The sequence below is a fragment of the Lithobates pipiens genome, unplaced genomic scaffold (genome assembly GCF_037356315.1).
Source record: "Lithobates pipiens isolate NorthernLeopardFrog02 unplaced genomic scaffold, aLitPip1_a1.2 Scaffold_1, whole genome shotgun sequence".
NCBI lineage: Eukaryota > Metazoa > Chordata > Amphibia > Anura > Ranidae > Lithobates > Lithobates pipiens.
The window spans coordinates 136,763,948-136,776,980 of NW_027507685.1; the positions used below are offsets into that span (position 1 = coordinate 136,763,948).

Here is a 13,033-nt window from a genome sequence, read left to right on the forward strand (position 1 = left end):
GATAAATGGCAGGCAGCTATCCCAGACATGAGTGATCAAGAATGGGATGAAGTCTGTAACTCTCACCTGAAAGTATCCCCGGCAATGAATAATAGGATAATTCAGTTAAATATAATTCACCAGACATACTTGGCTCCAAATAGACTGTATAAAATGGGGAGGATGCACGAACCAAAATGCATTAGATGTGGGCAGGGGGGAGCAGACTTCCTTCAAATAATGTGGTATTGGGGTAAAATAGGGGGATACTGGCAACAGGTGATTAGAAAAATATAAAAAGTTTTAAATAAACCTATTTTGGCTACGTTGGAACTCTGTTTGCTGGGGATATTAAGGAATAAGAAAGGTGGCAGATATAATCAGATTTTCTTACAGGAAGTATTATTTCTAGCAAGAAAACAAATAATAGAGAAATCGATTAAACCAAACCCACCGACAATAACTCAATGGGTGAGAGCAGTAAATCAGGTTCTACCTTATGAAAGAATAATGTATGAACAAAGGGGAAATGTGCAGAGATATGAAAATATATGGGCAAAGTGGAATAGATCATGCTTAACAATGGACCCAGGAATATCTGAAAACGCAGGGTAATGTGACCATGAGTGGATGTGAGAGAATGGAGTGAATGAGAGGAGAAAATGGAAATGTAATTAGATGTATATGAAGAATTGTATAAGGATATAAAATGTAACTATGTAAATTATTATGTAAGAAAAATATTTTGTAATAAAGAGTATTGAAAAAAAAAAGAGCAGAACATAGCAGAGGAGCCCGGCGAGAAGACCCCCAAAGTCAGAAGAAGACCCCCGGATCTGTCTAATAAACTACTTTAAAAACCTGTGTTGTGTTTTTTTATTAACACTTTTTCCCTCAGGTGAATGGGTAGGGGTAGTTCGTTCCCCATACTCATTCACATAAGGGGGCCCCAGATCCCAGCCCCCCACCCTATTAAAGGTGGCTCCCCGATTCTGATAAGGAATGTCAGCGAAGAGGCCCTTGTCCTCATAAACATGGGGACAAGGTGCTTTGGGATGGGGGGGCCACAGTTCCCCTCCTTCCCCAAAGCACCCCCCCATGTTGAGGGCACATGGCCTGGTATGGCTCAGGAGGGGGGGGCGCTCGCTTGTCCCAGCCCCCTTTCCTGAACGGCCGGGCTGTGTGCTCGGATAAGTGTCTGGTATGGACTTTGGGGGGGACCCCCACACCATCCATACCAGGCGACAGGGCTAGCAAGGTGTCAATCTCGCCGATGGAGGAGGTCTCATCTGAACAAAGCACCTTCTTCCACATATTTGCTGTGTCCCCCACAGGGCTTATGGCAAACTTCAAACAGGCTTTCTTTCAACACTAGCTTTCTTTTTGCCACTCTTCCATAAAGGCCAGATTTGTGGAGTGCACAGCTAAGTTGTCATGTGGACAGATTCTCCCACCTGAGCTGTGGCTCTCTGCAGCTCCTCTAGAGTTACCGTGGACCTCTTGACTGCTTCTCTGATAAATGCTCTCCTTACTCGGCCTGTCAGTTTATGTGGACGTCCATGTCTTGGTAGGGTTTTCAGTTGTGCCACACTCTTTCCATCTTCAGTTGATGGATTGAGATGTTTAAAGCTTGGGATATTTTTTTATCCCCTAACCCTGCTTTAAACTTCTCCACAACTTTATCCCTGACCTGTCCGGTGTGTCCCTTCATAATGCTATTTGTTCACTAAGGTTATCTAACAAACCTCTGAGGGCTTCACATAACATCTGCATTTCTACTGAAATTAAAATACATACAGGTAGAATGTATTTACTAATTAGGTGACTTCTTTGGTAACTTTACTAATTAGGTGACTAAATTTTAGTTAGGGGTATCAGAGTAAAAGGGACTGAATACAAATGCACATCACACTTTTCAGATATTTGTTAGAAATTTGGAAAACCATTTATCATTTTCTTTCCACATCACAATTATGTGCCACTTTGTGTTGGTCTATCAAATAAACATGACAAAATGTGGACAATTTCAAGGGATATTTCAAGGCACTAATTATATATATATATATATATGTATATATATATATATATATATATATATATATATATATATACATACATACATATACACACACACACACACACACACACACACATACACTGCTTCCAAATATAATACTTGGCTTCTAAAACAGGGGGTCAGACTAACGTGTAGCACTAACCCCCGAAGGAGCTGCTGGTTATTTTTGGGCTTACCGTTACCTTCTGTTCTCCTTATGGCACGTCTAGGGGATGTCCCGTGGTAGATGGACCAGTAACTTGAGACTGACAATAGATCCACTTAAATGGATTTTATTTGCAAACTCAGACAATTGAACAGTCTTTCAACTTGGGATCAGAGGGTTGGAAAGGAAGTTAAGGTACTCTTAGCCCTTGTACACACGGTTGGAGATTCCGACAACCAAATCCGTCAGATTAATTCCGGAAGAGGTCTGGAAGTGATCTTGCATACACACGGTCGGACTAAACTGTTGGAAAATCCGATTGTACATAACATGATGACTTTATTTCATTACGACGGGACTACGTTCAGGCTAGTAGCCAATAGCTTTGGTCTAGGAATTTGATGTGAGCATGCGTGGCACTTTGTCCGTCGGAGTAGGCTACACATGATCGGAGTATGTCCGATAGGAGCATTTTGTCAGAAAATTATACCGGCAAGTTGGAAAACTTGGTCCGTCGGATATTCCAACGGAAACAGTCCGATGCAGACCACACACAGTCGAAATATCCGACAAAACGGTAGGACACATTCAAAAACGTTGAAGAACTTGCTTACTTTGACTGCATCCAGAGAATAGCCATTCGCTATTTGCTAATTCCTGCTTTACAATAACTGCAGTATGGAGGTCAATGAGGGCTTGTTTTAAAAATCCTTTACTGCTTTTTAACAATATGCAATTATTTTAATGCTAATCGTGTGGGCATATGTATACTTTAAATACCTATTTTATCCTAGGTTACACAAACAAGTTTGATACCTTTTTCTTACCTACAGGAGAACAGATGTAAAGACGGTGACACCTTGGCTTGCTCCTATTGTATGGGAAGGTACCTTTAATATAGATATAATCAATGCTCAGCACCACAAAGCAGGCACTCGCATTGGTCTGACAGTATTTGCTATCAAAAAGTAAGTTAAAAACTACAATACATAACATTAAAGCTACTGCACATGTTGTTCAGATATAACTTTGGCTGGGTCACCATGCAGCACATTTGACCTCTATAAGTTGTGGTCTTTCTATCTGTCTGGAGCCATAACAAACCTGAATTGCCGATGGAGATATTGTGACTCTATCACAGTAAAGTGCAATAGATCTCTGGCTATTGAGATCTCTCCATCTGTCATTCACTTGGAGATCACTTATTTGGATTAATGCACAGTTCGTTATTGTCAACTTTGAGATTCTGTACTCTGTTTCACAAATATAGACTTTTTATTGTGATTGTTTTTATTTTTAATTACATTCATATTTTTGCACTCATTTTTTATAATTAAATTAATGAGCTTATGTCGGCTCATGCGGAGCATATTCAGTGAATGTTGACTGCACAGGACTATAGTGCTGATGAAAGCAATCTACTCTGAAAATAAGCGACCGGTGTTGCGGTCGCCTGTGTGGGGCACACTTAGTGGACTTTGCTAAGTATTGGATCACAGCACTTACGATATGCCCGCTGAGCGACTTCTGAATGGCTGGATTCTTTTATCCTAACAGAGAATCAGACAATAGCGTCCTGGAGAGCTGTGGTAACATATTGGATACATATTTGAATAGTTAAAATCTGCCGATAAATCATCTGGATATTGCGGCGTCCATAGACTTAATTGAAATTAATAGCCTCCTGGTTCAAAAAGGACTGTCTGATTGCAATACACTTGTCTTTTGTGGCTTTAGTTATAGCCTGCTAGTAGAAACTGACATTTGCACAGAAAACTCTTTGAAACAAAGTAGCATGGTTTAAACGGAAAATATATTCAATTTGAACTTGGGCAAATTAATGCCGGTGAATGAACTTGCACCTTACATTTATACATAGTAAATGAACACTTTGCTACAAATCTAGTTAGAAACCAGGCTGATAGCAACAGATGTAGCTTAATTACCTATTTCTCCCCCTAGCTTGCTGTTGACTGCTTGGTAAATGTTTAAAGACATTTTGAGTATTTCTCAATGTTTAATATATATTAATCGGTTACAGCAGCCAACAGCAATTGGTCCAGACCAGCGTCATTTTTGTGTTTGTTGTGTGTGTTATTTATGTATGTCCTGTTGGTAGTCTGTCTTTCATGGTATATGTACTGTATATTTATATATGGGTATTCTTTATGAATTGCTCTTGGTTTTTATTAATTTAATTGTGGTTAATAATGAAATTAAACATATAAAAATAAAAATATAATTTTTGAATGAATTAACCTTATTCTGAATTATTTTTTGGTGCCCAAAGTAACCCGTTTTGCAGTCCGTGCCTATCGAACTGCGTTTTTTTCTTTTTCTATATGCCATTAGGTTACGGCACCAATACCTTAATTAAGGATGAATGACTCAATTGTGGTAAAATAAAAGTGATCCTTTATTAGTGGACAAACTTGAACTTTTTTCCCTTTCCCCTTTCCCTAAAATGAATTTCCCTACTGCAGTAATTATTAATTTGGAACCATTAATCAATATGGGGATAAGAATTGTCTATTTCCAAAGTTTCCAGACAGTTGGTGAGCTTTGCCTAGGAGGGAATTTACAGGTAAGCCTGACAATCCAAAACAAGGAGCTTGAGGCAATCCGGTGTGGTAAAATTTCATGCGACTCCATAAAACTTCCTCACCCCGTCACTTCCGGTGAGGCTCCGTCACTCTAACAGCTGACGGCGGGCCTTTACTGCGCATGCGCCAAGTCCGTGATCTGAACGGCGCATGCGCAAGATCGTAAGTTCAGCGGTGGTTAAAAATTATAGACAGAGAAATGCTGGTGGGCGGGCGGAGCTGAACAGATGCTCAGGACGTCAGCAGCAGCCCCGCCCACCCTAGTAACATGCCCCTGAATCTTAAGTGGTGGTGAAAAATCATACTCATGTGGGCGGAGACTTGCGGGTGGGCGGGCGGAGCTAACGATGGCTTTATTATATCATCGGCAGCACCAATATGTATATATTTGTATATATTTATTAAAGCTGAACAATAAGCAGTGTATTTATTAAAGCTGAACAATTAGCAGTGTATTTATTAAAGCTGAACAATAAGCAGTGTATTTATTAACCACTTGGGTACCGCGCTATTGCAAAATGACGGCAATAGCGCGGACCCACATTTTCGGGACTACGTCTATTGACGTAGTCCCGGTTACGAGCGGCCTGCGCGCCCCCTGAGGGGCGCGCGTGGCGCGCTCTGTGATCGGCGAGTCCGTGAGACTCGCCTGATCACCGATCCGTGTAAGGGGTCGATCCCGACCCCTTATCACGTGATCAGCTGTCAGCCAATGACAGCTGATCATGTGATAAAACGGAGCCGGTAATCGGCTAGTATTCCTCCTCGCGCTGACAGCGCGAGGAGAAAAAAAAAAAGCCGATCGCCGGCGGCCGTGTTCGGGACATCAGTCCCGATCACGGCCAGCAATTTAAACGGACACCTGCCCCCTGCCAGTGCCCACCTGCCACCCGCAGTGCCATCCTGAAATAAAGTAAGTGCCCCCCTGTCAGTGCCACCCAGCAGTGCCCATAGTGCCCACAGTGCCACCCAGCAGTGCCCACAGTGCCACCCAGCAGTGCCACCCACAGTGCCACCCAAAATCTGCCTCAAAGGTGCTGCACCCCAGTGCCGCCCATCAGTGCCCAGCAGTGCCGCCCATCAGTGCCCAGCAGTGCCGCCCATCAGTGCCCAGCAGTGCCACCTATCAGAGCCACCTATCAGTGCCACCTATCAGTGCCCATCAGTCCCATCTATCTGTGGTACCTATCAGTGCCCATCCGTGCCACCCATCCGTGCCACTTATCCGTGCCACCCATCCGTGCCATCTTATCTGTGCCCATCTTTGCCCATCAGTGCCGCCTTATCTGTGCCCATCGGTGCCGCCTTATCTGTGCCTATTAGTGCCGCCTTAACTATGCCTATCAGTGCCCACCAGTGCAGCCTATCAGTGCCCACCAATGCAGCCCATCAGTGCCCACCAATGCAGCCCATCAGTGCCCACCAATGCAGCCTATCAGTGCCGCCTAATCAGCGCACTTCAATGAAGGAGAAAAATGACCCGTTTGCAAAATTTTATAACAAACTATTAAAACATGATTTTTTTTTTTTTTTTTTGCATCTTTTTTTGTTTGTTTAGCAAAAAATAAAACTCCGAGCTGTAACTAAATACCACCAAAAGAAAGCTCTATTTGTGGGAAAAAAATGATAAAAATTTCATTTGGGTACAGTGTTGTATGACCGCGCAATTGTCATTCAAAGTGCATCAGCGCTGAAAGCTGAAAATTGGTCTGGGACTGAGGGGGGTTTAAGTGCCCAGTAAGCAAGTGGTTAAAGCTGAACAATTAGCAGTGTATTTATTAAAGCTGAACAATAAGCAGTGTATTTATTAAAGCTGAACAATTAGCAGTGTATTTATTAAAGCTGAACAATAAGCAGTGTATTTATTAAAGCTGAACAATAAGCAGTGTATTTATTAAAGCTGAACAATTAACAGTGTATTTATTAGGCTGCTTTCACACTGGGGCGGTGCGGGCGTCGGCGGTAAAGCACCGCTATTTTTAGCGGCGCTTTACCGTCGTTTTAGCGGCGGTCTGCGGGCGCTAGCGGGGTGGTTTTAACCCCCGCTAGCGGCCGAAAAAAGGGTTAAAACCACTGCGCTTTGCCGGCGGTATTGCTGCGCTGTCCCATTGATTTCAATGGGTAGGAGCGGTTTAGGAGCGGTGAATACACGGCTCCTTCACCGCTCCAAAGATGTGGCTAGCAGGACTTTTTTCACTGTCCTGCCAGCGCACCGCTTCAGTGTGAAAGCCCTCCGGCTTTCACACTGGAGTGACAGGGGCCGGTTTATTTCAGGCGCTACACAGGCGCTATTTTTAGCGCTGTAACGCCTGAAAACCACCCCAGTGTGAAAGGGGCCTTAAAGCTGAAGAATATGGGCACAATATTGGGGACAGTGTGTGCGTTTGGGGACAGTGGCTGCATTTGGGCACAGTGGCTGCGTTTGGGGCACAATGTCTGCGTTTGGGGACAGTGTGTGCGACAGTGTCTGTATTTGGGCACAGTGGCTGCATTTGGAATGATCACAGTCAATTGCGTGGTAAACGGCCAATGGCTGTTTACCAGCATCAGTGGCGAGCAGTGTTCCCGGGAACACGCCGCCACCAACGTGCCCGCGCAGAGCACGCCCACGATTGCCGTGGAGATGTGGGGCGGAACCATCTGTGGTCACGCGGTAAACAGCCTCATGGCTGTAATGGGGCCTAGTCCTCATGTGATGGGGACCAAGGCCTGATGTGATGGGGGGTCCTGTGATGTGATGGGGGGTCTTCTGATGTGATGGGGGTCCTGTGATGTAATGGGGCCTAGTCCTCATGTGATGGGGACCAAGGCCTGATGTGATGGGGGGGTCCTGTGATGTGATGGGGGGTCTTCTGATGTGATGGGAGTGTCCTGTGATGTAATGGGGGGCCTAGGCCTGATGTGATGGTAACCAAGGCCTGATGTGATGGGGGGTCCTGTGATGTGATGGGGGGTCTTCTGATGTGATGGGAGTGTCCTGTGATGTAATGGGGCCTCATCCTCATGTGATGGGGACCAAGGCCTGATGTGATGGGGGTCCTGTGATGTGATGGGGGTCTTCTGATGTGATGGGGGTGTCCTGTGATGTAATGGGGGCCTAGGCCTGATGTGATGGTAACCAAGGCCTGATGTGATGGGTGGTCTTCTGATGCGATGGGGGGGTCTTCTGATGTGATGGGGGTCCTGTGATGTAATGGGGGCCTAGTCCTCATGTGATGGGGACCAAGGCCTGATGTGATGGGGGGGTCCTGTGATGTGATGGGGGTCTTCTGATGTGATGGGGGTGTCCTGTGATGTAATGGGGGCCTAGGCCTGATGTGATGGTAACCAAGGCCTGATGTGATGGGGGGTCTTCTGATGCGATGGGGGGGGGTCTTCTGATGTGATGGGGGTCCTGTGATGTAATGGGGGCCTAGTCCTCATGTGATGGGGACCAAGGCCTGATGTGATGGGGGGGTCCTGTGATGTGATGGGGGTCTTCTGATGTGATGGGGGTGTCCTGTGATGTAATGGGGGCCTAGGCCTGATGTGATGGTAACCAAGGCCTGATGTGATGGGGGGGTCTCCTGATGCGATGGGGGGGTCTTCTGATGTGATGGGGGTCCTGTGATGTAATGGGGGCCTAGTCCTCATGTGATGGGGACCAAGGCCTGATGTGATGGGGGGGGTCCTGTGATGTGATGGGGGTCTTCTGATGTGATGGGAGTGTCCTGTGATGTAATGGGGCCTAGTCCTCATGTGGACGTGTGATGTGTTGCCCTGAGTTGCTAGGTCACATGGCTAGCTTCTATCCCAGGGACATCTGGCTGCTAGGCTGCCTGAGGGACATTGTGGGAGAGCAGCGTAGGGTTGGGACTTACAGCTTGTAGTCCAACCAGAAGCAACAGTGCTCCTGTCTGGGAAAACAAGCTGCGGTCGGGAGGTAAAAAGGAACAGCTGTCGCCACAAAGGGACCATACACCGTGGTACCAGAGACCATTGTGAGTAACTAAAGCCATTACCCAAGCAGTCTTCTCACTAACCAGAGATGCTGAAGTGGGAAAACTTGAGTTAGTGCCAAGCCAGGGACCTATCTGAGGAGACGCTTTGAGAGCTCCTTTGAGTGCTGTTCACCTGAGAAGGTCGGAGATGCTACACTGTATCCAAATTAAATTTTTATCATTTTTTTCCCACAAACAGAGCTTTCTTTTGGTGATATTTGATCACCTCTGCGGTTTTTATTTTTTGCTAAACAAATAAAAAAAAGACATAAAAGTTTTCTCCTTCACTGATGGGGCTGCAGTGACGGGTACCGATAAGGCCACACTGATGGGCACTGATGAGGTGGCACTGATGGGTGACACGGATGGGCACTGATAGGTGGCACAAATTGGCACTGATAGCTGGCAAGGATTGGCATGGATAGGCGGCATGGACGGGCATGGATAGGCGGCACAGATGGGCATGGATGGTCACTGATAAGCGGCACTGTATTGTATTATATAGTACTGATGGATGCCAATCAGTGCCAAACAATAATGCATACCAATCAGTGATGCCCATTGTGGGCACTGATTGGCATCCATTGTGGGCACTGACTGGCATCCCTGGTGGTCTAGGGGGTGCATACCTGGTGCTGGGCATCCCTGGTGGTGTCCCTGGTGGTCCAGTGTGGGCATACTCGGGGGAGGCTGCAATGATAATCGATCAACACAGACCCCCCCCCCCCCCCCCCTGTCAGAGGAGCAGCCAATCGGCTCTACTTGCATCTGACAGACGCAAGTGAGGAAAAGATGATCAACGTCTCTTCTTATTTACACTGTGATCAGCCATGATAGGACACGGCTGATCATGTGGTAAAGAGTCTCCGTCAGAGGCTCTTTATTGAGATCGTAGTTGCGGGGTGTCAGACTGACACACCGCAACAACGATCGCCGCGATGCACGCCCCCGGGGGTGCAAAGTGGATCAAAATCATGAGGACCTCATATGGCGCCCGGTCAGGATTTTGAAACCACTTTGCCGCTGTCATTTTGCTATAGGCCAGGCGGCAAAGTGGTTAAGAGACCATAAATCTCTGTGCATTAAAAAAGTGTCTAGTGCCCATCAATTCTTTTTGCACTGCACCCAACTTGCCTTTTAACCCACTCTACACAGAAGGATGTCAGCTGTCCCTAACTCTTAAAGTCACCAATATGCCTCCAAGAGCCCAGGACTCTACTACAAGAGGAAAGAGCGCTACACAGAAACCCAGGTATTAGTACAAGTACCACAAGTAGGTGAGGAATCTTTGGAGTGTGGCACAGTAAACACTAAAAACTTCCTAACAGCAGCATCAGCCACACTGTGATGTAATGGGTTCTTGATACACCAGCTAGTTGCATTGATCGAAAAACAATCATGATTTTTGACCATCTGGCCCCCGGAACAGTACGCCCTTGCTTCGCTGTTACAAGTCTCCTATTACTGGACAATAGGGGTGCAACGGATCCAAAAAACTCACGGACCGGATCGTTCCTCGGATCTGAGTCACGGATTGGATCCGTTTTCGGATCAGCCAATAATAATTGAATTTGCAAAAACCTGTTTAATGTGATTGTAGCCGTATTAGTGCAATTGTGACAGAGAAAATTGAGTACTGTCCGTGATACTTTTTTTATTTGCACTAACATACAATTTTTCAGGACAAGCTTTCGGGGTATGTCCCCTTCTTCAAGGTCCAAGCAGTACTGATTTACAAATTTTTAAAAATTTGTAAATCAGTACTGCTTGGACCTTGAAGAAAATTTGTAAATCATTACTGCTTGGACCTTGAAGAAGGGGACATACCCCGAAAGCTTGTTCTGAAAAATTGTATGTTAGTGCAAATAAAAAAAGTATCAAAAACCTGTTAAAATTCCACCACAACATAGTCCCCACTGTAATATATATCTCCCCCACTGTAATATTGGCTGAGCATGGCTGGGTACGGCTGGCTACCGCCGAGTATGGCTGGATATTACAGGGTATGGCACAGTATTTGCTGGGTACGGCAGAGTATTGGCTGGGTACGGCAGAGTATTGGCTGGGTATGGAGGGATGGCTGTGACTGCACTTGTCACAGAGCAGTTCTGTGGACACAACAGATGCAGCCCGCAGCGCTGCTGCCTTCCAATTTCTCCCCTCCACTGTACAGATCAGTACACAGAGGGGAGAGAGGAACTGGCGTCACTATGACGCCAGTTTGTTAACAAGTGATCGCTCCGTCATTTGACGAAGCGATCACATTGTAAATGGGTGCACCAAGATGGCCGCCGCTACGGAGCTAGGCCGAAGCCACGGCCTTTCCTAAGGCCGAGGCTGCCGGGGCACTCCGCGGATCGTGGCGTGTGCTGATCTGAACAGGGTGACCTGTTCGCTTCACGGATCGGTGATGATCCATTGCACCCCTGCTGGACAATGCAAGTGCATTCCCTTCCCCCATCACATCAGGCCTAGGTCCCCATCACATGAGGACTAGGCCCCCATTACATCACAGGACCCCCATCACATCAGAAGACCCCCCATCACATCACAGGACCCCTATCAGTGACCATCCATGCCCATCTGTGCCGCCTATCCATGCCCGTCCATGCCGCCTATCCATGCCAATCCTTGCCAGCTATCCGTGCCAATTTGTGCCACCTATCAGTGCCCATCCGTGTCGCCCATCAGTGCCACCTCATCAGTGCCCATCAGTGTGGCCTTATCGGTACCCGTCACTGCAGCCCCATCAGTGAAGGAGAAAACTTTTATGTCTTTTTTTTATTTGTTTAGCAAAAAATAAAAACCGCAGAGGTGATCAAATACCACCAAAAGAAAGCTCTGTTTGTGGGGAAAAAATGATAAAAATTTAATTTGGATACAGTGTAGCATCTCCGACCTTCTCAGGTGACCAGCACTCAAAGGAGCTCTTAAAGCGTCTCCTCAGATAGGTCCCTGGCTTAGCACTAACTCAAGTTTTCCCACTTCAGCATCTCTGGTTAGTGAGAAGACTGCTTGGGTAATGGCTTTAGTTACTCACAATGGTCTCTGGTACCACGGTGTATGGTCCCTTTGTGGCGACAGCTGTTCCTTTTTACCTCCCGACCGCAGCTTGTTTTCCCAGACAGGAGCACTGTTGCTTCTGGTTGGACTACAAGCTGTAAGTCCCAACCCTATGCTGCTCTCCCACAATGTCCCTCAGGCAGCATAGCAGCCAGATGTCCCTGGGATAGAAGCTAGCCATGTGACCTAGCAACTCAGGGCAACACATCACACGTCCACATGAGGACTAGGCCCCATTACATCACAGGACACTCCCATCACATCAGAAGACCCCCATCACATCACAGGACCCCCCCTATCACATCAGGCCTTGGTCCCCATCACATGAGGACTAGGCCCCCATTACATCACAGGACCCCCATCACATCAGAAGACCCCCCCATCGCATCAGAAGACCCCCCATCACATCAGGCCTTGGTTACCATCACATCAGGCCTAGGCCCCCATTACATCACAGGACACCCCCATCACATCAGAAGACCCCCATCACATCACAGGACCCCCCCATCACATCAGGCCTTGGTCCCCATCACATGAGGACTAGGCCCCCATTACATCACAGGACCCCCATCACATCAGAAGACCCCCCCATCGCATCAGAAGACCCCCCATCACATCAGGCCTTGGTTACCATCACATCAGGCCTAGGCCCCCATTACATCACAGGACACCCCCATCACATCAGAAGACCCCCATCACATCACAGGACCCCCCCATCACATCAGGCCTTGGTCCCCATCACATGAGGACTAGGCCCCCATTACATCACAGGACACTCCCATCGCATCAGAAGACCCCCATCACATCACAGGACCCCCCCCCCCCATCACATCAGGCCTTGGTCCCCATCACATGAGGACTAGGCCCCATTACATCACAGGACCCCCATCACATCAGAAGACCCCCCATCACATCACAGGACCCCCATCACATCAGGCCTTGGTCCCCATCACATGAGGACTAGGCCCCATTACAGCCATGAGGCTGTTTACCGCGTGATCACAGATGGTTCCGCCCCACCCCTCCACGGCGACCGCGGGCGCGCTCTGCGCGTGTACGTTGGTGGCCGCCCCACCTCTCCATGGTGATCGCGGGCGCGCTCTGCGCGCGTACGTTGGTGGCCGCCCCACATCTCCACGGCAATCGCGGGCGCGCTCTGCGCGGGCACGTTGGTGGCGGCGTGTTC

General features: G+C 47.3%; 1 protein-coding gene across 1 annotated transcript in view; it reads left to right on the forward strand.

Moving 5' to 3' along the window:
- The first annotated feature begins 561 nt into the window (after positions 1-561).
- Positions 562-13,033, forward strand: part of LOC143987424 (histo-blood group ABO system transferase-like) — a 93,582-nt gene continuing 81,110 nt past the window's right edge. Inside the window, exons 1-2 of the mRNA XM_077486125.1 lie at positions 562-590; positions 3,035-3,169. Coding sequence (XP_077342251.1) covers positions 562-590; positions 3,035-3,169 — 164 coding nt within the window. The remainder of the gene's footprint in view (positions 591-3,034; positions 3,170-13,033) is intronic.